The 27,635-nt window shown below is 39.6% G+C and overlaps 1 protein-coding gene across 4 annotated transcripts in view; it reads left to right on the top strand.

Annotated features, from left to right (window-relative positions):
- Nucleotides 1-25,743, top strand: part of ABRA (actin binding Rho activating protein) — a 53,677-nt gene extending 27,934 nt beyond the window's left edge. For 3 of the 4 annotated variants that reach the window (XM_055287042.2, XM_055287043.2, XM_055287044.2), the window contains 2 exons: nucleotides 11,549-12,286; nucleotides 20,575-25,743. In XM_055287042.2, coding sequence (XP_055143017.1) covers nucleotides 11,619-12,286; nucleotides 20,575-21,052 — 1,146 coding nt within the window. In that variant the 5' untranslated portion in view covers nucleotides 11,549-11,618 and the 3' untranslated portion in view covers nucleotides 21,053-25,743. The remainder of the gene's footprint in view (nucleotides 1-11,548; nucleotides 12,287-20,574) is intronic. The other variant, XM_055287046.2, reaches the window with a different exon arrangement.
- The last annotated feature ends 1,892 nt before the right edge of the window (nucleotides 25,744-27,635 follow it).

Genomic DNA, 27,635 nt, shown 5'->3' with positions numbered 1-27,635 from the left:
AACTTGGAGATCAGTATGACTGGGGCAGGACAAATAATGGGGCAGAGGAGGTGACAGCAGAGGTAGTCAGGAAGCTAACAAGGGGAGGGAGTTGTAGGATTTTACATTATGAGGGTTTTGGCCTTTACTCGAAATGAAAGCCATAGAAAGGTTTTGAACAAAGCAATCTGATCTGACAATGTTTTACATGATGTGGCTAATGTTGAAAGCATCCTGTGTGGATAAGAGTGGAAGCAGGGAGACTAGTTGAAGTAGACTGTGCAATAATCCATGCAAGGCTTGATGTGGCTTGAGCTATGGACGGCCAGGGTGGGTGCGGTGGAAGATGGTTAATGGTGGTAAAGATGGTGAGAAGCATTTCAAGGTAGATCCAGGATATAGTGGACTGTATGTGAGATATGTTAGAAAAAAAGGAGTCAAATATTTTTTCAAGATTTTTGGCCTGAGCAATGGGCAGAACAAAGTTGACTCTAGGCGGGAAAGGAGAATGCTATGAAAAGCTCAAGCTGGAAAGAAGATTGAGAGTTCACCTGTTTGCACATTAGGGTTGAGCTAGACATTAGACAGATATCCTACAGAGACACCTAGCAAGTTGTTTAGTATACAAGCCTGAAGTATAAGGGACAGGTCAGACTGGGGATACATGTGTGGGAATTGTCATCATAAGATGGTATTTAAAGCCTGACCCCACCAAGGAAGACAGTATAGATTGAGCAATGAAGAAAACCCAGGCTAAGCCCTGCACACTCCAGTGTTAAGAAGTTGAAGAGAGCAAGTAATGACAAAGGAGGCTGAGAAGGAGCATCCAGTGATGTAGGAAGAAAGCCAGAGAGAGAGTTTTGACCCAGAAGCCAAGTGAAGAAAACACTTACAGAAAAGGTGAGTGTTCCCGCATGTTCTCACTCATAAGTGGGAGTTGAACAATGAGAACACGTGGACACAGGGAGGGGAACATCACACGCTGGGGTCTGTTGGGGGGTAGGGGACTAGGGGATGGATAACATTAGGAGAAATACCTAGTGTAGGTGACGGGTCGATGGGTGCAGCAAACAACCGTGGCACATGTATACCTATGTAACAAAACTGCATGCTCTGCACATGTACCCCAGAACTTAAAATATAATAAAAAAAGAAAAGGTGAGTGTTCTAATGTGTCCAATACTGCTGATAGGACAGGTAAATTTAGGACCAATAATTGATCATTAGATTTAGCAATGTGGAAGTTATTGCTGGTAGAACAAAAGGAGTTTTAGTGAATCATGAAGGTAAAACGTGTTTGGATTGGGTTCAAGAGAAAATGGGAGAAAAAAATTGAAGTGGGCAGTACACACAATTCTTCCTAGGAGTTCGCTGCTGTGGGGTGGGGGGAGAGGAATGGGATGGACCATGGGGTCAAGGGAGTGTATTTTTTAAGATAAAAGAAATTGCAGTATTTTTGTCTGATGGAAAAGATACAGAGAGATTGAAATTGTGATGAAAGAGAGCAAAAAAGACCTAATACAGCAGTATCATGACGGGGGGAGCGGATGTGCCAATAGAGACGATGGCCTTCATCAGAGATCTGACCACTCATCCATAACATCAGGGCCAAAGGCAGGGTGCATGGACACATGCAGGAAGGCGGGTAGACTTCAGAGTCGGAGTTCAAGGGTGCTCTTGGTTCTATGTGAAATGGACAGCAAACTCGCTATCTGGAGTGACGATGGTGGAAGAAGCATTGAACATTTAGAGAAGGGAAAACATTAAATAGTCACCCAGGACACTAGAAGAATGAACGGACAAGGGAAATATAGTAGAGAGCTGAGCAGCACCGGAGGTTGGAGGTCAAAAATTGTAAAGTGAGACAGCAAATTTCCATGTGTTTCTCTAGTCACATTCAGCTGTGTGTGTGGGCATGAAGGATGTGGTACCACATGGCTGTGTTTTGCTGTGCAACTCAATGAGAAAAGAAGTCAGAAGTCAGGGTAGCTTAGGTTTAAGGTGTTCCTCAGTATTATGAGATACACGTTTAAGTTAGTGCAGTGTGGAGTTAATTGGGCATTAATTGAACCAACTTAGTGTTACTAACATAGCGAAGGCTTAGCAACTGCTACTCAAAGAGAAGTGAGTTTGAATCATAATTGCAAGACCAGTTTCTGAGACACCATTTTTCAGATTAAATTAGGTATGCCAGGCAATTATGTGTTCGTTTCCTGAATTAAGTTAATGTGAATATCGTTTACTAGACCATGGGATCTTGTGGCATTTGTTCCCTGAAATTTTCTTTAGGCTCTGACAATGTATGTAAATTGCTACTGTTTATAATATAAAAGTTTAAATGCATTATTCATACTGAAGTTTAGTATATTATCTATGAATCTAGGTCATTTATTTACAAAGTGGCATCATTACCCTCAATAATAGTATAAATAACAATATTAATAGCTTCCATGTGATGCTCCTGTACGGTGTATTAAGCACCGGGCTAATGTCGTCACAGACTTGAGCTCATATAAACCTGATAGCAACATGTTGTGAGGAGGAGGTTAATATTACTACTATTTTCAGACAAGTCAATCAACTGTCAGAGAAGTTAAATAACTCCTCCAAGGGTAGACACCTTCTAGAAGAATATCCAGAATGCGAAATCAATCTTCCTGAACCCACATCGTGCTACACTCTTGAAACCTGCAAGTGTCTGCTAGACCCACAGCACTCCAGCAGCTGGAACCATGGTTCTCAACCCTGATGCTATGCTTAGATCAAGCTGGTGCCAGGATCCCACGCAGCACTAGTCTCCAGAGACAGCATTTTACCATCTGTAGTTTTGAAAGTGCCACAAGTGATCCTAATGTGATTTAAGATCTCAAATTCTCAGTGATCCCCAGTGATTGGAAACCGCTGAGCTCTATATTCCAGGAGGCTCCAGGAGAGAGTCTGTGTGCAACACTCCCAAGTAATTGAGACCTCATCTGACCTTATCCACCAGGCGGAGAGAAACCTTTTAGACATAACCTTAAAAGCCACACCATAAATTACCTTAAAATAAAACACTATAAATAAGTTTTCCCTTGCAGCCTCCAGTCCCTACAGGTGACCCTACATGACCTTCCTACCAGAAGACTCACCCCTGCCCTGGGTCTGGTATCAACCTTGTCCTTGGTCAAAGAGAATTTAAGGAGTCTTAGTTTGCTAACTCCCATGACTCAACATTAAAATATCAATAGTAACTGCACATCAAGAATTAACGTCTGCCAGGCATGGAGCTAAGTGCTTTGCATGTGTTAACTCATTTAATCTTCACACAGGCCCTATGAGCTAGGTGCTGTGCTAATACTCATTTTACAGAGGAAGAAACAGAACCTTAGAGAAGTTAAATAATACACCCCGGGTCACTGTGCTAACCAGCAGAGCCTGGATTTTCACCTGGTTCTGCCTGACCACATGGTCCAGGTTCCCGATTAATCTTGCTACTTAACACCTCCACACGCAAGTCCCAGAGATTCCCCAACTCAGCATGAAAACTTCTCCCTCTCGCCACAAATCCTGCTCTTCCACTGCCCTCTCCTTGCTGTCACTTAACTCAGAAGCTTCTGGATCACTCCTCACTGCCCTCACTCATGGCGACTTGTCAGTTTCTATGTCATTTTGGTGTTATTCTCAATGGCTCTCAGATCTCTTCTTTCAGACCTTCATTTGTTTCTTTCCAAGATTATTTTAGTAATCCCTATAAATAGTCTTCCTATCCTAGTCTTATCTTTCTGAAATCCAAACTTTTTTTGCTGGTTCTAGATTGATCATTTGATAACACAAATTTGATACCACATCCAGGCTTAAGATCCTTGAGTGATTCAATGAGCCCTACTTGATAAAGCACCGATTTCTTAGCAAGATCCTCACAAAATAGCTCCAACCTACCTCCTTACAGCTATCTCTTAACCACTCTCTGGCCCCTTGTCCTTACCCCAAAAACACTATGTTCTCCAAAGGTCATAAACTGGGAGCACACAAGCAGGATCCAACCCAAAGACATGCTACATTGTTTTGGTTCACCCAATACCAGTGTGTGTGTGCACACAAATCTTATCATTTAAGGAATGGGAGCACTCAAGCAAAAATACAGATCTCTTACTTCTTTGAAACATTATTTTATAAGTAGTCTACAATTCTCACCACACCCTATTGTGGCTCCAACCCAACTCACTTCGCATCTTTAAGTGACCTGCCTGACATTTGAGGTTGTGATCCCTACTGTAGACCATTAGAAAGTCTCTAGGTATACCAGATATCTTCATGCCTTTGTAACATTTTTTTGCAGTATTTCTAATGTAGCTCTCTCCTAACTATTAAAGGTAGTTGTATGTATGTGTTCTTCTGGCTAGATTGGGAAAAATCATGAAAGTAGATTCTGTTTTGTTCATCTTTACACCTTATCCCACATTGTTTACCATCAGTCTTCACCCATTGTATACATTCCACGAACATTGAGCATGGTAAATTCCATTGCAATAAGAAGCTCTTTTTTACTCTATTATTTTCATGACCAACTGTGTGAAACTAAGCAAGTTACTTATTTACCAAACAAGTAAATCCAAACAAGTAAGGGACTTATTTGTTTAAGGACCTCATATAAAAAGGATTAATAAAATTATTCTTTCTCAAAAAATATTAGCAAAGAGAATTCAACAACACATCCAAAAGATTATACATCATGAACAAGTGGGATTAATCTCTGGCATACAAGGCTGGTTAAACATATGCAAATCAAAGATACATCACATTAACAGAATGAACAATACCACATTATTGTCTCAATTGACGCAGCAAAAGCATTTGACAAGCTCATTATCTTTTCTTGATAAAAATTCTTAACAGTTTAAGTACAGAAGGAAAGTTTATCAACATAATAATGGCCGTTTAAGAAAAATCCACAGCTGGCCGGACACGTGGCTCACGCCTGTAATCCTAGCACTTTGGGAGGCCGAGGCAGGTGGATCACGAGGTCAGGAGATGGAGACCATCCCGGCTAACATGGTGAAACCCCATCTCTACTAAAAATATAAAAAATTAGCCGGGCGTAGTGGCGGGCACCTGTAGTCCCAGCTACTCTGGAGGCTGAGGCAGGAGAATGGCGTGAACCTGGGAGGTGGAGCTTGCAGTGAGCCAAGATCGTGCCACTGCACTCCAGCCTGGGTGACAGAGCGAGACTACATTAAAAAAAAAAAAAAAAAAAGAAAAAAGAAAAATCCACAGCTAACATCGTAATCAACAAGGAACAACTGAAAGCTTTTCCACTAAGATCCAGTGCAAGGCATGGATGCCCGTTATCACCGCTTCTATTCAACATAGTACTGAAAGTACTAGCAAGAACAATCAGACAAGAAAAAAAAGAGGAAAAGGCACTCAAATTTAAAAAGAAGTAAAATTATCTCTGTTTGCAGATGATATTATCCTATAGGTAGAAAACCCCCAAATTTTCATATAAAAAAACTGTTAGAACTAATAAATGAATTCAGTAGTTGCGGAATACAAAATCAGCATACAAAATTTTTTAGATATCTATACACAAATAACCTAGCTGAAAAGAAATCAAGAAAAACAATCCCACTTATGATAGCATAAAAAATATGTGAAATAAATTTAAACAAAGCAAGTGTAATATTTTTACAATGAAAACTATAAAACGTTAATAAAAGAAATTGAAGAATATACAGATAAGTGTAAAGATATCCCATGTTCACAGATTAGAAGAAGTAGGATTGTTAAAATGTCCATACTACCCCAAGCATATACAGATTCAATGCAATCAGTTTTAAAATTCCAATGACATTATTCACAGAAGTGGACACAACAATCCAAATTTTTTTTTTTTTTTTGAGATGGAGTCTCGCTCTATCACCCAGGCTGGAGTGCAGTGGCGCAATCTTGGCTCACTGCAAACTCCACCTCCCAGGTTCATGCCATTCTCCTGCCTCAGCCTCCTGAGTAGCTGGGACTACAGGCACCGGCCATCACACCCAGCTAATTTTTTGTATTTTTAGTAGAGACGGGGTTTCACCATGTTAGCCAGGATGGTCTCAATCTCCTGACCTCATGATCCGCCTGCCTTGGCCTCCCAAAGTGCTGGGATTACAGGCATGAGCCACTGCGCCCAGCCAACAATCCTAATATTTTTAAGGAACCATTAAAAAAAAAACCCAAACAGCCAAAGCTATACTGAGAAAGAGAAACAAAGTTGGAGACATCACACTTCCTGAATTAAAATTATACCACAAAGCTATAGTAATCAAAACAATATGGTATTGGCATAAAACAGAACACAGACCAAAAAACCAGAAGAGAGAGCTCAGAAATAAATATAAATATATACAGCCAACAAATTTTTGATAAGGGCATCAAGAAGACACAATGGGGAAAGGGTAGTCTCTTTAATAAATGGTGCTGGGAGAGTTGGATTTCCACATGCAAAAGAATAAAATTGGACCCTTATCTTATACCATACGCAAAAACCAACCGAAAGTGGATGAAAGACCTAAATGTAAGATCTAAAAGCATAAAATTCCTAGAAGTGAACACAGAAATAAAGTACCTGGACATTGACTGGCCTTGGCAATGATTTTTTAAATATATTATACTAAAAGCTCAGGCTACAAAATCAAAAATAAATAAATGGAACTATATCAAACTACAAAGGTGCACAGAAAAGGAAACAACAAAACAAAAGGGCAACCTATGGATTGGGAAAAATATCTGTAAAAAAATCTGTAAATTACATATCTGATAAAGAGTTAAGTATTTTAAAAGTATAAATAAAACACAAGTTAATAGCAGAAAGACAAATAACTTCATTAAAAAATAGACAAAGGACCTAAAGAGACATTTTTCCAAAGAAAATATAAAAATGGACAGTACGTATATAAAAATGTGCTCAACATCAATAATCATCCAGGAAATGCAAAACAAAACCACTACGAGATATCACTTCATATCCATTACGATGACTATTATTGAAAAGTCAAGAGATAATACATGTTGGCTATGATGTGGAGAAAAGTATATTGTTGGTGAAAATGTAGGGTGTTGCAGTCCTTATGGAAAACAGTATGGAGGTTCCTAAAGAAATTAAAAATAGAACTATATATGATCCCACAATCCCTCTTTTGAGCATATACCCAAAGGGAATGAAATCACTACCTCATAAAGATATCTGCACTCCCATATTTATAGTGGTATTTTTCACAATACCCAAAATATGGATACAACCTACATGTCTGTAGGTGGACAAATGGATAAAGAAAATGTGGAATATGTATATATATGTGTGTGCATATATGTGTGTATATATATGTGTGTGTGTATATGTATATGTGTGTGTCTATATATAAAGAAAGAATGGAATATTATTCAGCCCGAAAAAAGAATGGCATCCTGCTATTTGGCACAACATGGATGGACAAGAAGAACATTTTGTTAAGCAAAATAAGCCAGAAACAGAAAGAAAAATATTGCATGATTTTTTAAAAAAGGTCAAATATATAGAGTATAATAGTGGTTACAGGAGTTGGGTTGGGGGATGAAATGGGAAAACATAGGTCAAGGGATACAATGTAGCAGATACGTAGGATTAACAAATCTAGAGATTTAATGTACAACAGAGCACTATAGTTAATAAAAGCGCATTCGAAATTTTAAAGTAGATTTTAGCTGCTCTTATCAAAAAAGCAACTATGTGAGATGATAAATATGTTACTTTGCTTTCTTATAGTAATCATTTTGCTATTTATTATATATGTATTCCATAAAATCATGTTGTAAACTTCAAATATACACAATAAAACAACTTTAAAAAGCAGCTATTATGGCCTGGCGTGGTGGCTCACGCCTGTAATCCCAGCACTTTGGGAGGCCCAGGCAGCTGGATCACCTGAGATCAGGAGTTTGAGACCAGCCTGGCCAATATGGCGAAACCCCGTCTCTACTAAAAATACAAAATTTGCCAGGTGTGGTGGTGCATGCCTGTAATCCCAGCTACTCAGGAGGCTGAGGCAGGAGAATGACTTGAACCCAGGGGGCAGAGGTTGCAGTGAGCCAAGATCATGCCACTTCACTCCAGCCTGGGCTAAAGAGTGAAACTCTATCTCAAAAAAAAAAAAAAAAAAAAAAAAAAAAAAAAAAAAAAAAAAGCTATTGTTTCATATAGCTTTGAGCAAATGTAGGTTCCTAAAGTCTCTTTAATCAGATTATACAGCTGGCTATGAGGGTTGGCTCTACCTAACTTCTAAGTGTATCATGCAGAAAAAGATATAAATACCTCTCCTTCCTCTTTCTACTATTCATATGATCAAAAAATAACAAATACTATTTTCAAGATACTTTCTCACTTATGACAGACTTCTTAGGCGATGATGATTTCATTAATCAGGTCTGCATCTTCACAAACAGTTTCAAATCTCAAGGTTTCCTAGGAAGCTCCCACCGTAAAACACTTATTTCATTTTATTTTTGTCTTAGAGGTTTTATTTTCATTTCTAACATAAACGAAACAGGAAAATCTAGAACTCCCAAGAATTTGAATTTCGATTGAGACAATGAACGTAACATTTCTATAGTAATCAAAGATATATGGGAGGTAGCATACAGACCTTGCTTTAGGGAAGAAAGGCCCAAATCACACGTGAGGAGGAAAACGATTTTACACTCTTCTGTAGAATTATGAATGAAGGACTGCAGTTGCCATGGAGGCTAAATCTCAGAAGGAATGACCAGGTTCTTTTAGAAGCTGCTTCTGTTTTTTAGCCAAGACCATCTGCTGACATCCCCAAACCCCAGAAGCTGACTGCAATGCCAGTTAATATGTGAAAGACTGTTAAGATTTGCTGTTTCCATTTCTCCTCCTTCTATCAGGACTGAATCTGGGGCAGGTGTGGGCAGGCAAGCAGGAAAATCCCCTTGAAAGCTATAAATTATCCTGATTCTGGGCTAAGCGTATGGGTGTCTTAGAGGAAATCTATTTTTTCCTAAGACCTTCCAAGTGGGATGAAGAGATTCTGATAAGAACCAAACAGGCTGCAGTGAATCTGCATTGCTGGGAGGAATGCCAGAAATTTCAGGCTCACATTGAAATCTTTGTTTGTAATAGTTTTCTTTCCTTGTGATCCAATTTCCTCTTAATTAATCAAGAGGGATTTTTTTTTCTCCGCATTTCTGGCCCTCAGTTAATGTTATCAGATGCTGTTGAACTCTGGAAACACCTCTGACAGATTTGTAGATCAAGTATTAAATCACTTCCCAATTTTTTTTATCCTAAGAGGTAAATAACCCACATGATGAAAAACTAATACCGGCTGGGCACGGTGGCTCACGCCTGTAATCCCAGCACTGCGGGAGGCCGAGGCGGGCGGATCACGAGGCCAGGAGATCAAGACCATCCTGGCTAACACGGTGAAACCCTGTCTCTACTAAAAATACAAAAAAATTAGCCGGGCGTGGTGGCGGGCGCCTGTAGTCCCAGCTACTCCAGAGGCTGAGGCAGGAGAATGGCGTGAACCTGGGAGGCGGAGCTTGCAGTGAGTCGCGATTGCGCCACTGCACTCCAGCCTGGGCGACAGAGGGAGACTCCCTCTCAAAAAACAAAAAAGAAAAAACTAATACCAACTTTTTTCCAAAATAAATGTCTCACTCTCTGAAATAGTTAACTTTTTATACCTTTTTGTGCTCTTAAACAGCAGTTTTCAACCAGTATGTTTACTTGCATGCAAGACTGAAGGAAAGGATATAGCTTTAAAGCCAACAGACCTGTTCAATGAAAAACAATTCTGTCTTACTTTAAGAAATTATTCATTGCTGAGCCCTGGACATTTTTATCTGGTTTCATACACTGCATAGATGTTTCTCTTCTGTCCACACGCTTGTCTTTCCAGTCCTTTAGAAAGTATATTTCAGTCTGTCTTGTGAGAGTTGAAAAACTGCCTTTGCCTACATGAACTTAAAGTCCTGCTAAGGAAGATTGTGTTACTAAAAACAAAGGGGCCAGACATGGGGGCTCACATCTGTCATCCCAGCACTTTGGGAGGCCAAGGTGGGAGGATTGCACAAGCTCAGGAGTTTGAGACCAGCCTGGGCAACATAGCAAGACCCCCTCTATATAAAACAGAAACAAAAACAATTAGCCAGGCATGGTGGCTCATGCCTGTATTCGCAGCTGCTTGGGAGACTGAGGCACGGGGATTGATTGAGCACAGGAGGTCAAGGCTGCAGTGAGCCATCACCACACCACTGCACTCCAGCCTGGGGACACAGCAAGACCTTATCTCAAAAAAACAAAACAAAACAACAACCACAAACCAAAGGGTAAGGGTAGGCGGGATGGGGATAAGAAGTGAGCTACCGATAGCATTCATTTATTCTGTCCTTAGAATTCTGCCCTTAGAATTCTGTCCTTAGATGATCTTTTCAAACAAAGTATTTCAAAATACGTATTCCAATAATAATTTCTTTCTTTTTTTTTTTTTTTTTGAGACGGAGTCTCGCTCGTCACCCAGGCTGGAGGGCAGTGGCACGTTCTCCGCTCACTGCAAGCTCCGCCTCCCGGGTTCACAGGATTCTCCTGCCTCAGCCTCCTGAGTAGCTGGGACTACAGGCGCCCGCCACTACGCCTGGCTAATTTTTTGTATTTTTAGTAGAGACGGGGTTTCACCGTGTTAGCCAGGATGGTCTCGATCTCCTGACCTCGTGATCCGCCCGCCTCGGCCTTCCAAAGTGCTGGGATTACAGGCGTGAGGCACCTCGCCCGGCCTCCAATAATAATTTCTAAAATCCAATGTGCTTGCAGGTTTTAAAAACATTTTTTAATGATTGGACCAAAATTTTGACTCCCTTTTTGTAGTTCAGTATGAGTTATGTATACAATAGTTCAAAGCTGGGACTAGAAAGTAATTAGTCTTTGACTATCTGGACTTTGGTCTTTCTCTTATCTGGGCTTCAATGTTCTCATCTGGAAAATGAAGGTTGGATGAGTTGATTTTCTAAGGTCTATTTCTAACGGAGTTGAATAAAAAAGAAAAAGGCAACTTACGATCTTTGATAACTGGAATAAAAGGAGGCACAAGCTTTGAATTACACAGATATGGATTTGAATCTCAGATTTTATTAGCTGCAGGGAGTTAGATTTTATTTTACTTAGCTATAAAGTGGAACTAATTAGGAGCTGTACTGAGGGCTGCTGGGGTTTAAATGGGAACAATCCTATAATGTTCCCAGGATAACATGTATGCGTATTGTATGCACCTATAAATGGTAGGACCATATTAAGGTCAGACAAAAGTAAGGCTGAGCACATGACTTGATCTAGTAATTTCCACTCTGGCACTTGGAGAAGAGAGTGAGCATATCACTGTCCCTTACCAGCAGAGATGTCCCTCTGCCGTGATGAAACTGGAGCTGTCATGATTTATAAAAAGAACACCATCAGGGCAAAGGCGCCACATCTTGGCAAGAAATGCTTCACATAGTTTCCGTCGTCACTAAGCTCTCCTTCCCACCCCACACCCTGCTTCTATTTAAATCACAGGCACTCCACTGGACCACACTCATTTTAGCCAGTGGCCAGGCTATCAGCAGAGAAAAGACAGGTGGGCAGCATGGCTCCGGGCGAAAAGGAAAGAGGGGAGGGCCCAGCCAAGAGCGCCCTCCGGAAGATACATACAGCCACGCTAGTCATCAACTTGGCCCGAGGTTGGCAGCAGTGGGCGAATGAGAACAGCATCAGGCAGGCCCAGGAGCCTACAGGCTGGCTGCCGGGAGGGACCCAGGACTCACCTCAAGCTCCTAAACCAATCACACCCCCTACTTCACAAAAGAAAGCTCAGAGTGCCCCAAAGTCGCCACCCCGCCTGCCAGAAGGACATGGAGATGGACAAAGCTCAGAGAAAGCCCCTGAGATTTCGCACATCAAAAAGAAAGAGGTGTCCAAAACGGTGGTCAGCAGGGCTTATGAGAGAGGAGGGGACATGAGCCACCTCAGCCACAGGTATGAGAGGGATGCTGGTGTGCCTGAACCTGGGCAGCCAGAGAATGACATTGACAGAATCCTCCACAGCCACGGCTCCCCAACACGGAGGAGAAAATGTGCCAACCTGGTGTCTGAGCTGACCAAGGGCTGGAGAGTGATGGAGCAGGAGGAGCCCACATGGAGGAGTGACAGCGTAGACACAGAGGACAGCGGCTATGGAGGAGAGGCCGAGGAGAGGCCCGAGCAGGATGCAGTGCGGGTGGCTGTGGCCAGGATCAAGCGCCCCTTGCCCTCCCAGTAAGTGAATGCATTCTCCCACTCCTTGTGTCAGGATCACTACTGAGCCCCAACTAACTCCAGGAATCCAGGCAGCAGATGAAATCCTGCCAGGGTTAGAGCGAGAATCTCAAAGACTGGACAGGCAGTGAGTACTGTAGAGAAGGGATGTCTCTGGGCTGAAGGTCAGTGCCAACCTTAGACATGGACCTTTTGGTCAGGGCCTGCACTATTTTGTTTCTCCTTTTTGTTTTGAACTGAACACCCAAGTCTTAGCCTCAACAAAGATGAAGCCATCAGAGAGGGAAGCCTGTTTTGCATGAATTCTTTAAGTCAGTTCAATAATGAGTAACAAATTGGCTTATTTCTTTAGAGATAAGAGTGGTTTCTGATAGACTCATTGGGGAAACTTTTACCTTGTCCCAAATGTCTATGCTATTATCAGGGGATACTTCTGCTTCAATAACACCCATGCAATACAAATCTCTGACTCTAAACAGGTGGAAGGCTGCTGTCTAATTTGAAAGCAGGCTCTGAATGAAGTCAGACAGACCCAAATTCAAATCCTAGTTCTGCCCCTAACTAGTCATTTTTAAAGGTGATTTCATCAGCTGGGCGCAGTGGCTCAGTCTGTAATCCCAGCACTTTGGGAGGCTGAGGAGAGCGGATCACTTGAGGCCAGGAGTTTGAGACCAGCCTGGCCAACATTGGTGAAACCCCATATCTACCAAAAAATACAAAAAAAATAGCTGGGCACAGTGTTGTGCATCTGTAATCCCAGCTACCCGGGAGGCTGAGGCATGAGAATGGCTTTAACCCAGGAGGCTGATGTTGGAGTGAGTCAAGATCATGCCACTGTACTCCAGCCTGGGCAACAGAGCAAGACTCTGTTTCACATAAAAATAAAAAATGAGAAAAGCAGATTTCCTCATTTGTAAAATGATAGCAACAGTAAGCTTTTGGGAAAAGTTCTATTGTATTGGGAAACGTAAATGAGATTAGGGCTACCAAACACAGAGCTTGTCACATATGCTCGGTACATGAAAACTATTATTATTCACATAGATTTGGTTACTTTGCAACTTTTCAAATTTTCAAAAACAGTTTGTCCTATTTGTAAACAAAGACAGCAATAATTAAAATGTCTAGACGGTAAATACACATACATACACTCACACACACACACTTACTCAAATTGAAACATTTATATAGACAAGAAACACGTGCTTTATTTCAAGACGGTAACTCCACATGGTAGAAAGTCAGGATTTCTTATTCCACAATGCCAGGGTATCAAAATGTAAGAAAAATGTCTGATGTCATTACATTTATAGACTGACTCCCTTTGGGGACAGTTTGATGTACAAGTGTGTTTTTCAAGTCTTACGAAACAATAAGAAAATAAAAAAACATTGTTACCTAATTTGACAAAAAGCTGTTCCTTTTTTTTTTTTGAGATGAAGTCTCTGTTGCCCATGCTGGAGTACAGTGGCACAATCTCGGCTCACTGCAACCTCCGTCTCCTGAGTTCAAGTGATTCTCCTGCCTCAGCCTCCTGAGTAGCTGGGATTACAGGTGCACACCACCATGCCCAGCTAATTTTTGTATTTTTAGTAGAGATGGGTTTTCACCATGTTGGCCAGGCTGGTCTTGAACTCTTGACCTCAGGTGATCCACCCACCTCGGCCTCCCAAAGTCCTGGGATGCGTGAACCACCACACCCGGCCTAAAGAGCTGTCTTATAGTTTGAGACTGTAAAGGTGTTTTGAAAGAATTAGAACTACTACACTGCCAGCTTTCAAGAAAAATAAAATGGCAAATGGGTAATTACAATAATCTGTCATGTGTTTAGTGTGTGCTGTAGATGTTTAAATGCTTTGTTGCTTCACTTCTCATAAACCTCTGAGGTAGCTATTCACTCATTTCAGGGATAAGAACACCAAAGCTCAGAGGGGACGTTTGCCCAGCAAGTTAGTGACAAAACTAAGACCTGCCCTACTCCAAATGCAATGTTTTAAAACCAGACATGGTTCCAACCTTCATGCAGTGTCTTGAGGATGCATTCGGAGGTCTGGACTTGTGCTCAATATAGGAGTTCATGATCAGAAGTAACTATGCTATCCGAACATGAGGAACCATATTCCAAATTCTGGCCTTTTGGATCTTGGGACACGTGTGCTAGAAATGGAATAATGGGGTCCAAAAGAATAAAGACTGAGGGGGCACAATGACAAGATCTTTCTCTCAGCACATTTTAAATTAACTAGAAGTAGGGAGGTGACAGCTGGGACCGATCCTGAATGCATAGTAGAGCTAGACATTCTTTGGCACTTGTCTAAGCACTTTTCATATATTTATTTATTTAATCCCACAATATCCTCATATGATAGGTTATAATCATCATCCCTCTTTGATAGATGGAGAAAGGATATGAAGAAATATTAGGGAATTTGTATGAGATTTTACAGCCCATGAGATTTGAACTCAGTCATTCTGGCTCTGAGTAAACTGTCTCACCTAAAAGTAGGGAGTGGGATACAGGACCCATCTTTGGGTTCCCCAAATCAGGCTGGTACATGGGCACCTTCTTAATGTGTTGAAATGCCTACACTTGGAATAAGAGACAATTAGATTTGAATCACGGTTACTTTGGTAATCCTGAGTCTCTCGGTCCTCATCTAAAAAATAGATGTGATAACTCATATCTCACGGGCTTATTTTTATATTAGCTATGTAAAGTGATAGACTCAGGGGAGCTCATTAGTAAATTGTACTCATTATAATACAGGAAGCCAGGCTTAGTGATCCCAGCCCTTCAAGATGCTAGGAGCTTGGCTCTGCAGGTTCAGAGTGGTAGCGGTGGTTAAATCTCTTCTTTCCTTTTTTGGTTCCTTTCCCTCAGTCTTAGAGTACATAGGGTACCAGAATGTTATATGCAGCAACAGCAGCTCTTAATTCCAGTGGTAATCCTAGCTGTGCTCAGGAAACTTCAGCAGAAGCCTCATAGGAATTTTTGCCCAATGATACTCTCAAATATTGCTTGAGAAATGAAAGCAGCATTACTAAGCCAATTTGAAAAGCCTTTTTTTCCACTTATTTTTAATTATAGGCACTCTTCTCTCCCTGTATCTGCCAATAAGGAGACAATTACGTATCATAGATGTTTAGGTGGAAAGAAAGTTTCTTGGTGGTTAAGATGTTCCATGGATAATAGAAACAGATCAACTGTGAAAAAAGTAGATAAATTCTTTACCAACAGTGGTTCTTCTGACTGGAGTTTTACTATGAAAATGGTTTATATTTTGTCTTACTTTAAAAATATTCAGTCTTTTGATCGTATGTGACTTGTTCAATCCAGTTCCTTTAGACAAAAGAAATTAGATCTCTCTCCCATAAAGGTGCAAGATTAAAGTACCAATCACTTATCCATCCTGTCCTCCCTGTTTAATTCAGTGAAAATAATAGCAGTTGAGCAGGAGGCTGCCATTTTGTAAATAGGGAAACTGACACATAGAGACATTAAGAAACACATAATCCAAGTCACAGAACGAGGAAGGGATGAAGTTGGGAAGGCTGATGGCAGCACTTGTGTTCTTAACCACTATGCTAGACTGTCCCTCTCAGTAGAGAACAGACTCAAGGAACAAAATGGAGATCAAAATGTGGGCGTAATTAGTGAAATCCTAATGACTCCCAAAGTTCAGGGTTTTGGTGCAACTGTATTGAAGAACCTCACAAGAAAAAAAGGCAAAATTATGCTGTTCTTCTGCCTATGCCCAATTCTAGGGCCGTGAACCCTTTCCAGAGACTCTGAAGACAGTTCAATCTGCAAGGAGAATCACAGGCCTGGCTCTCAAACGAAGCTGAAAATGACAGACAGCAAAACTGCTGAGCAGAAATGTCCATATTGCCTTTTGAATGCTGTCACTCTGCTTCTGATAAATGTGCCCCTCTTGATGTCACGCTCTCAGTAATCAAATGGGCTAAACTGTCTGTAGGGAAGGACAAGCAAATCAATGCAGCATTTCTCCTAGAAGTTGGAAAGGGTGGCAGAGATTCTTTGCTTCACTGACAGAGGAGGGTGCCTGCATGAGGAGGAGAAATACTCCCTCTACAGGAAGATCTATGGAGTTGGCAATGAGAGCCCATCTTCACTTCCTCCATACAGATTGGAGACAGAAGAGAAAATCATGCCTCTAGGCGTCCCAGGCATTTTGAAGCTGGTGATTCAGGTGAAGGGCAACCACCAGGAAATGTTTTCAGTGCCAGTGTTTTCAGTGTAGCTGGGACTACAGGCACATGCCACCAGGCCTGGCTAATTTATATTTTTGATTGACTATAAGAAAGTTTGTTTACTAATAATGAAGAAACTGAGAAGGTGGGTCTGGATTTAGGATTGCTCTTCTAAAATATGGGTGAGATGTTAGCCTTTAAATATTGCTTTGCTTTCTTTCAATTTATGCTAGGTTATCTTTCTAAAGTTCAATCTAAAGTATCATTCACATTTTTCCCTGAAATTTTTAAAAACAGCATAATCTGGTATCGATTCTTATATTTATAGTATTTATTGACCAAAAAAAATTCAGTGTATAAGACTTTCTAACCCTGACTTAAACCAAATACACTTTGACCTTTTAAAAATTGGAGATATAAAAACAATACAGAATGTTTATAAAATAGAGAAAATTAGATGCTCATTAGGATGAATTTCCTTTTTTTTTTTCCTAGCCCTATTTTCTAATTCTTCCTTATGGGACCAACTTTCTTTGGTGTTCTTCCCTCCAATTAGAGGGCATTACAATTTGACAATATAACAAATAGACATTAATATTTAAATGGTGCTTCTTTTAGAAGCTCTTTATAGTTTTTTTTTTTTTTTTTTTTGAGACGGAGTCTCGCTCTGTCACCCAGGCAGGCTGGAGTGCAGTGGTGCGATCTCGGCTCGCTGCAAGCTCCGCCTCCCAGGTTCACACCATTTTCCTGCCTCAGCCTCTCTGAGTAGCTGGGACTACAGGCGCCCGCCACCACGCCCAGCTAATTTTTTTTTTGTATTTTTAGTAGAGACGGGTTTTCACCGTGGTCTCGATCTCCTGACCTCGTGATCCGCCCACCTCGGCCTCCCAAAGTGCTGGGATTACAAGCGTGAGCCACCGCGCCCGGCCAGTTTTTTTTTTTTTTTTTTTAATAGAGTCTCTGTCACCCAGCCTGGAGTGCAGTGTAGTTGCACCATCTCGGCTCACTGCAACCTCTGCCTAACAGGTTCAAGAGATTCTCCTGCCTCAGCCTCCTGAGTAGCTGGGACCATAGGCATATGCCACTACGCCAGCTAATTTTCTATTTTAATAGAGATGGGGTTTCACCATGATAGCCAGGCTGATCTCGAACTCCTGGCCTCAAGTGATCTGCCCACTTCACCCTCCCCAAGTGCTGGGATTACAGGCATGAGCTACTATGCTTGGTCTAGAAGCTCTTCACAGATTTATTGGCACACAACAATCCCAGCTGTTATCCCAAGTGACACTAAGTTTCAACATTTAGGGAATCTAAGTTCCTAATTAAAAATTAGAAGAAAAAAAGGCTACATCAAAGAATCAGAGACCCGTTAACGTACCGTTTAAACCAATTACCTCTGGATGCAAATTTGAGTATTTACCTATTTTTTGCTTTCTTTGTTACAAAATCAGTATAATAGCAACATAAAAGAGAATTTTGAAAAGTGAAAAGAACCGTTATCTGGATACTGACATAATTATTTTCAATTGTGCAAATGTTATTAAATCCGTCAGCCTAGTGCTTATACATTTTACAGAGTTGTTATTGTACCAAAAACCCAAATTTATATTGCTCTATTTTCATTATAAAATATCAAATAAGTACCTTAAAAAGTGCCTGGCACACAGTAAGTATCGTAAATAAATACTTCAAAGCATGGGAGGGATGTAGAAGTGCTCAAAAACTGTTTAAAGGCAGGACGCATTAGGATTTATACAATAGGGCAGAACTACAGTTGGTGCTCAGGAGACAAAGTATGAGTTAATAAATCACACTATTCACTTTCATTTGAGATACTTCAAGCCTCTTCTCTGGCAGGACACCTCAGCTGTTAAGTCTGGCATGAAATTTATGCTCTGCCAAGATGGCCTTGGGCTTGATATTGAAGAATATGCCTTTGATCAGCATGGTGATCAGTCATTGATTAGCATGGCTCAGAAGGGACAAGGTATTTGCTCTGTTTTGATAATGAGATTGAGCAGCCCACACTGAGGGCAGCTGAACAGGAAAAGTCGATGGAGAGGCAGGGGATCAACTGACAAGGAGGGCTGAGGGAAATCCATTACACTTCAGCCTGGTCAGCTCCTAGCACTTTTTCATACATATATTTTATAAAGTTGTAATAATTGTGTATACGGTTTTTGTGTGCTTTCTTTTACTAATTAACTTTGTCATACACTTTTATCCATGTGTATAAAGGATAGTAGTGTTATATGTAGTAGTATTTCCAATTCCAATTCTATTGTGCTATGAAACGATGTAGCAAGCGTAGGGCTTTGGGAAACACCAAGCATAAGAACTGATGAAAGTTCGCCATCTAGTGGATGTCATTTCTTTTTGAAAACAATGTTAATGTAAGTATGTATTCCTCCTGCTCCACAGTGTTCGGTTCCAGCCTTTGGGTAACCAGATTTCAGGAAGTGAGTTTGGATGGTGAGGGATACCCAAATCTGATTGGTTCCTGGGTTTTGAATAGTAAATTGTGAGAGCTGGGATAGCTCAGGCATGCCGTTCACACAAGTACTTGCAGCACCACTTGAACATCTCCAATCCCAATGCTTCCAGGCATGAGGCCACTTGTTACTGGGGAAAAAAAGGGAGGGTGGGACGCTTGTGACGTTTAGGAGTACAACTTTCTTTTAGATAGTTCAAGAGTTCGTGTTTTAACTGTTAAGTTAGAGACCTAGGGAAAAAGTCTAGGCAATTGGAGATAGAGAAATGGCAGGGACATCTTTTTGAGTTCTGGGATACATGTGCAGGATAGGATGTGCAGGTTTGTTGCATAGAAAAATGTGTGCCATAGTGGCTTGCTGCACCTATCAACCTGTCACCTAGGTATTAAGCCTCACATGCATTAGCTATTTATCCTGATGCTCTCCCTCCCAATGACCCCTAACGGGCCCCAGTGTGTGTTGTTCCCCTCCGTGTCCATGTGTTCTCATTGATCAGCTCCCACTTACAGGTGAGAACATGTGGTGTTTGGTTTTCTGTTCCTGTGTTAATTTGCTGCCCCATCCTAATATTAGGCTGGCATCTTCATGATACTACTAGTCTACACTTTCCAGAGTTGGTTTTTTAATAGAAAATGCATTCTGAATTCCAAAGATACACACATTTAAAACGCAACTTATTCCTTTATTAGACACTGTATGGGCCTGCTGAGTGGCATCACTACATAGTAGAAAGAGCATTGACCTTGGTCTAAGGCAGTCTTGCGTTTGAATCCTGCAACGTCACCTATTTAGGGCAGTATTTCATAGTTATAGACAGACTCTGGAGCTAGCTTAGCTTTGGTTCAAAGTCTAGTTCTACCACTTAACAGTTTTGTGACTTTAAGAAGTTACTTCATCTCTCTGGCCTCAGTTTCCTCATTTGTGAAGTAGGAATAGTAATACCTATCTCAGGAAATGGTTGTGGGGAATATTAATAAAAAGCATTTAGAAGAATGCCAGTACATAGGGTTCAGTAAATGTTACTATTGCTAGCTAGTGTTTTCTATCTGTACAACTTAATATTTCGAAGTTTGTGGCATCATTGATACTAGTCTATATATGCTCTCATTCAAAAATCCACATATGAAAATCTATATATGATTAAATATTAAACTGCATGTGTAGTAGTAGAGTCCTTACCTTTGGGAAATAATTGGTTTCAGAGGTCCTCTAAGAACTAGATTCCTGAAAACACCTACATGATTTCAGTTCTAAAATGTTACTAATACTCAACTTAAAAGATGTACACATTTGCATTAACTTTGTGTGGGGAAGCTTTTTTCTTAAAATAGATTTTAATATCATTATAATGCTTAAAATAGTTATTCATACAGAAAACAATCTAGAAAGATATGCACCAAACTAAGAACAATGGTGGGATTATGTATGATTTTTCTTCTTTCATTTCTAATTTTTTATATTGTGTTTATTTTTGTAGTGAAAAAATTATACTTAAAGTTGCATATGTGTGGGAAGTACAAAGGGAAAACAACACTCGGTGTTAACATGTCTGAATCTTGATTGTTCATCCTTTCTCTACTTTAGGGTAAACAGATTTACAGAGAAACTCAACTGCAAAGCCCAACAGAAATATAGCCCAGTGGGCAACTTGAAAGGGAGATGGCAGCAGTGGGCTGATGAACACATACAATCCCAGAAGCTCAATCCTTTCAGTGAAGAGTTTGATTACGAGTTGGCCATGTCCACCCGCCTACACAAAGGAGATGAGGGCTATGGCCGCCCCAAAGAAGGAACCAAAACTGCTGAAAGGGCCAAGCGTGCTGAGGAGCACATCTACAGGGAAATTATGGACATGTGCTTCATTATCCGCACAATGGCTCGCCACAGACAAGACGGCAAGATCCAGGTTACTTTTGGAGATCTCTTTGACAGATACGTTCGTATTTCAGATAAAGTAGTGGGCATTCTCATGCGTGCCAGGAAACATAGACTGGTAGACTTTGAAGGAGAGATGCTATGGCAAGGCCGAGATGACCATGTTGTGATTACGCTACTCAAGTGAACCTTCAAAAACAAAAGCCAAATTTGGCCCACTATTGTTTTAATGCTAAATGCTCATGTAGGTAAAATGAAAATGCAAACTCTCCATAATGTTAGTAAATATTAAACAATTTTTACATAAACGACTTTCTGGCATTCTATTTCTATCTAGAATGAGGAATTTTGGAGATTTTGAGAAGGCACAAAGCATTTCAGAAAGCACATAGAATGTTAATGTATAATCATAGTATTAATAGTTAAAATTCCACAGGGTATTTTTTGTTTTTGTTTTGAGACGGGTTCTCTTTATGTCACCAAAGCTGGTCTTTTAACTCCTGGCCTCAAGTGATCCTCACACCTCAGCCTCCCAAGTAGCTGGGATTATAGGCATGAGCAACAGCACCCAGCCACTTGTATATTTTAGGCAAAATATTTAGCTATTCATTGTAGAAACAACTATAGATTTTTAATTAAACATTACATCTAAGAAGAATGCTGACAAGATAAATATCAGTAGAACATATAATAATGTGTCTTTATTTGGAAAAAAGAAAATACCGTTAAGTTTGGTAAAACTAAACTTAAAATTTTTTCAGAAGCTTGACTTTGTATTATTGTTTATATCATAGCATCACTTACAAAACAAGCACATATATAAAAAGTTGTCAAGATGTTGCTGAAATTGTTGAAGTTCCTCTGTGGGCTTGGATTCTAACAGGTTTCCAGTAAGAGTTCACCTTCCTCTTGTTTGATTTGAGCAAATCACATAAAAACGGACACTTCCTGTCTTAGCACCAACAAAGGAAGGCACGCCCTCACTAAAAGTAGAGCAGAGGTGAGAGATTCAGATTTACTTGCCTTCGTAGGACTTCTTGGAGAAGTTTATTGTTTCATTACATGTCAGCATATATTGAATCAAGCTGCTTGCATTAACATCAATGCAATGATACGTATTTCTCCAACAATGGAGAAATACAGAAAATCTATGAAGTGGAATGATCAGTATTAGAAGAATCCCATAGAATCATGGGTGAATTAAAAACAGATTTGAGACAGTTTAATTTTCCTCATACTGTAACAAAGAACTTTATGAAATGTTTAAGTCATAAAACTGCAATATTAGTTCTGCCAAAGTAAAAAAATACACAATTATGATGGCAAGGAGAAAATCATTGGACATTAATGTGCCTATGTGATCTTAAAAACAAATGGAATGGAATGTGAGATTGCGATTCTTACTGGATTCAATGAAATTACTAAAATGCATTGATAGTATAGCACTTTGGTGTTAAATGTAAAAATTAACGTCTAAATATGATACCTCAAAATAACAGGTATTAGACTGCTATAAGAATTATATTTGTTTTCATGAATGAGTCTCTTTCAAACTGAAGGTTCTGATATCTTCTTTAAGAAAGTATGTGTATTTTGTTTCCATACCATATTTATAAAGCTATAAATGACCAATATTTCTAAGTAGAATTTCATATAAGATGCACACTTCTATTACAAGTGAAACCTATGCCAAATGTTAAAGACAAATAGCACAAGAATAAAAGATGATTTCTTGTATTTTCTGTTCTTGTTTTTATAGTATTTATAGGTTATATTCCACATACACTTTCTTCTGTTTGAAACACAATAAAATTATAGTGTGCAACTTAGGTTACTTACAGTATCAGTAGAATATGTGTTAATAGATGAAGGTTTCAAGAGTCTCCTCATATTCAGTTCTGAATAATAATATTTATGCAGGCACTAACATAGATTATTCAAAGTTCAATTTGTTTGAGTGTAAGGATGGAGTAAAAGGCCTCTTCTCAGACAGCTTCTAAGACATTGACACTCTTCTGTATAAGGCCTGGCTGTAAAGTCAGAAAGCTACTTTCCTTAGATAAAAACGCCTGCTGTGTGATAGGCACATCTTCACAAGCACCTTGTGAGATAGATATCATCGTAAGAGGTGTCTTGTGATACTAGCTTGTGGTTTGTAGACTTTTTTCTTTATTGTGTATTATTCTTCTGATAAATATTTTATTTATTTTTAAGGCCATTTGTCATCTTAATGTTTCCTGAATTGGGATCCAAAAATATCTCCTCAACCAAAATTATTATCCTAAAAACTCCATGATAGGAATATCCATAGTTGGAAAAACTTAGGATATTTTGACAAAAAATTAAAACAAAAAATAAAAGAACTCAGGTGGCAAATGAGGTAATGAAAGTCCTCATATTTTTATAGTTACCAAATAATATATGAAATCATGTATTTTATCACTGATAATTCTAAATTCCCAATAACAGGCAATATACAACTAATTTCCCAATCTTCAGGATTTTCCTTTTCCAAACTTTCAATCAGATGTTCGGAGGGTTTCTGTGCTGTACTTTATTACCCCTTCTATCTCATAACTTAAAGTTGTGTAAGTTCACCTCATCACTCTGCCCACTTACACCACAAGGAGGGAAGTTCTGAGCGTGGGCTTTTTACTTCCCACAGTGTTGCAAGATGAGGCTGCATCTATTCTTGGTTTGCCTTCTGCTTTTTCCTTTCCCTTCCCAAGCTCTACTTCCTTCTTTTTCTAATCACTACTAACTGATAAAACGTAAGAATACCCAGTGCTGTTTCTCACATGATATAGAAACAATTCTGTGTAAACTAGAATTTTATGTCAATGGGAACTTTTCTATTACATTACTGTTCAGGGTATATAAGAGGAGCAGGAGACCATGGAGTCCATACTGAAGTGGTCCCTTAATGTAGATGCCCCCCAGGATTCCTAGAATATTCTAATTTCATTCCCAGTACCTATATTTTTAGTATAAGAAGTACACAGTCAATTTCTGTTACTTAATTTAAAAATGTGCTCTATGACCTAACCTCTTAGCCTAGAGGTTTGTGATCCATCCACCAGCTATCATTCCCATAAGGATTATCTAATAATACTGTGTGCCCAGATTTGGGGGGCACGCAGTACCTAACAAAATTACATTGCATTTACTTTTTGACCAATAAATCCCACTCCTAAAATTTCCATGGAAGATACAACTCAAGCAATATGAAAATACATATGCATAATGTGTTGTGCCTTGTTTTTAACTTAAAATACTATAAACAACCTAAAACATGTAGGAAATGGTCAAATCAAGTATGGCATATGCACACAATAGATGGAGCTATAAAAGAAAAGGAGTATCTTTTAAGAAGTGAAATAGAGGGCCAGGCGCGGTGGCTCACGCCTGTAATCCCAGCACTTTGGGAGGCTGAGGCAGGTGGATCACGAGATCAGGAGATCGAGACCATCCTGGCTAACACAGTGAAACCCCGTCTCTACTAAAAATACAAAAACAAAATTAGCCAGGCATGGTAGAGGGCGCCTGTAGTCCTAGTTGCTTGGGAGCCTGAGGCAGGAGAACGGCGTGAACCTGGGAGGTGGAGCTTGCAGTGAGCCAAGATTGTGCCACTGCACTCCAGCCTGGGCGACAGAGCGAGACTCAGAGTATACCTCTTTATAGGGTTAGAGGTTTTGACTTTTGGGAACTTAAATATTATGCATGCAATAAAGTAAAATTAAATAAGAGTAGGAGAAAAACTAAAACTGGACACAAAGCAAATAAACTGAATTCTATTTTATCTTATTAAAATAACCACACCAGAAGAAAAAAGATATGTACCCAACTTTTGAATACAATACTTTTTGAATAAATACTTTCAGTCTAAAGACATAAAAGAACTACAAAGAAATATCAAATTCTACTTAATTTTGGTGTTAGGGAGGGCATGGGTTTGGCAATTCTGAAATTCTAAGGTATCATAAAATGAAGCAAACAAGTAAATATAGTGATGTCCTTACTGTAGGGGAAGAGACAAACATGGAATGAGGGAAGACAAGCAAGAACTCTGTGATGTGAGATGGCAAGGAGTGATACTGGTGTGAATTCATGCTATATTTAGATGTCTCCTGAAAGGCCCTAAAGTGATACTACCCTAGTAGCCACAAGTGCCCCTGATTTCTAAATAAGATTCTCCTGCAAAGGAAATATGGGTCCTTTCAGAAATGGCTGATTCTAGGATTGGGTTACAGAAAGTACAGATAAATCTAAAACATTTTTGTTAAACAAGGAGTAAGCAAGTGCTCAAGAAAATTGAAAAACTCATAGAAGTAAGACTGATGGGGTTCCAACTGGTTAAGTCTAGGATAGAAATTGATTATATAACCTTTTGAATTAGAAAAAAGAGAATTCGGCCAGGCGTGGTGGCTCACGCCAGTAATCCCAGCACTTTGGGAGGCTGAGGCAGGCAGATCATGAGGTCAGGAGATCGAGACCATCCTGGGTAACATGGTGAAACCCCGTCTCTACTAAAAATACAAAAAAAAAAAAAATTAGCTGAGCGTGGTGGCGGGCGCTGTAGTCCCAGCTGCTGGGGAGGCTGAGGCAGAAGAAAGGCATGAACCCCGGAGGCGGAGCTTGCAGTGAGCCGAGATCGCGCCACTGCACTCCAGCCTGGGTGACAGAGCGAGACTCCATCTCAAAAAAAAAAGAAAAAGAAAAAGAAAAAAGAGAATTCATTAGTTCATATTGATAATACATATTCATAAATGATGGAGAAAGGAAAGCTCTTCCTTGTAGTAAATGGCATGGCAACTAATGTGTTGGGAATGAAAAAGTTTAAAAATACACATCTCTCTACATATTACTTATTACACAAGGAAAACTGATAGCAGGGGAGAAACATGGTAGACACTATCTAATCAAATAATCAAAGCTAATATCACCAATAAAGGGATAAACATATATTATGTGCACCCTGATTTGATGCAGAGGACACAACACTTCTTTGGTTTTCCTATCAAAAATGCATAACCAAAATTTAAGCATAAGGAAAAATTCAGACAAATCCACATCAAAGCACATTCTACAATCCTGAAATTTTTCAAACATACAACTGTCATGAAACAATGAATAATGAACTCTTCCAGGTTAAAGGAGTTAAAAAAAAAAAGGCAGAACAATTGAATGCAATGCAGGATCTTTGGATCATGAACCACGAAAAATAATGCTTGAAAGGATATTATTATGGTCATTGGAGAAATTTGAAATGAATTGCTTATTAGATCATATTATTGTATTAATGTTAAATTCCCTGAATCTGATCATTGTACTTTGGCTATTTAGGAGGAGATCCCTGTTCTTAGGAAATGCATACACATCTTTATAGGTAAAGTGTAACAATGAGATGCAGTAAATTAATAAGTAGGGTGTGTGGGTATGTGTATAGGAGGAGAGAGGATGGGAAGTGATGAGAGCAAGCAAATAGTTCTGTAAACATTCCAGCACATCTCTTGGTAAACACATATACATATTACTGTTCAGTACATATCAATGAATTAAATTTGCTGGTCAAAGTCATGTGTATACTTAGCTTTAGTGGATACTGCCAGAAACATTTTCCAAGGTTGTTCCACTCCACATTCCCTTTTAAAACAGCTTTCACAGTTTTGGGTTTTACATATAAATCTTTAATCCATCTTGAGCTGCTCTTTGTGTATGGTGTAAGGAAGCTGGGGTGATTCTTCAAGGACCTAAAAGCAGAACTACTATTCAACCTAGCAATCCCATTACTGGGTATATACCCAGAGAAATATAAATCTTTCTACTATAAGGACACATGCATATGAATGTTCACTGCAGCACTATCCACAATAGCGAAGACATGGAATCAACCTAAATGTTCATCAGTGACAGACTGGATAAAGAAAATGTGGTACATATATACCATGGAATACTATGCAGCCATAAAAAGAAGGAGATCATGTCTTTTGCAGGAACATGGATGAAGCTGGAGGCTATTACCCTTAGCATACTAATGCAGGAACAGAAAACCAAATACTACATGTTCTCACTTATAAGTAGGACCAAATGATGAGAACTTATGAACGCATGGAAGGAAACAACAGACACAAGGGTCTACTGGAGTGGGGGTGTGGGAGGATGGCAAGTAACAGAAAAGATAACTGTTGGATACGAAGCTTAATACCTGGGTGATGAAATAGTATGTAAAACAAACCCCTGTGACACATGTCTACCATTGTAACAAACCTTCACATGTACCCTCAAACCAAAAATAAAAGTTGGAGAAAACAACAGCTTTCACTCTTATTGGGTACCTTCTTACTTTTAATCATGTCTTTTGATGAAGTTTTAATGTAGCATAATTTATTTTTTTCCTTTACACTTAGTGCTTTTTGTGTCTCATTAAAGAAATATATGCTTACTCTAAGGTCATGAAAATATTCTCCTATATAAACTAATGTCTTTATTGTTTTGCTTTTCACAATTATTTTTCAATCTGTAATTGTTTGTGGCGTGAGATGAGTCAAGACTTTCTGTTTCATATAGATATCCAATTAATCTACCATTTTTTTGTTACTTTTTTTTTTGTTTTTTTTTTGAGATGGAGTCTCGCTCTGTTGCCCAGGCTGGAGTGCAGTGGTGCGATCTCTGCTCATGGCAAGGTCCACCTCCTGGGTTCACACCATTCTCCTGCCTCAGCCTCCCGCATAGCTGGGACTGCAGGCGTTCGCCACCACACCTGGTTAATT

The sequence above is a fragment of the Symphalangus syndactylus genome, chromosome 7, assembly GCF_028878055.3.
Source record: "Symphalangus syndactylus isolate Jambi chromosome 7, NHGRI_mSymSyn1-v2.1_pri, whole genome shotgun sequence".
Lineage (NCBI taxonomy): Eukaryota > Metazoa > Chordata > Mammalia > Primates > Hylobatidae > Symphalangus > Symphalangus syndactylus.
Note: the sequence above shows the minus strand (reverse complement) of the source record. Positions and strands in the feature narration are given on the sequence as shown.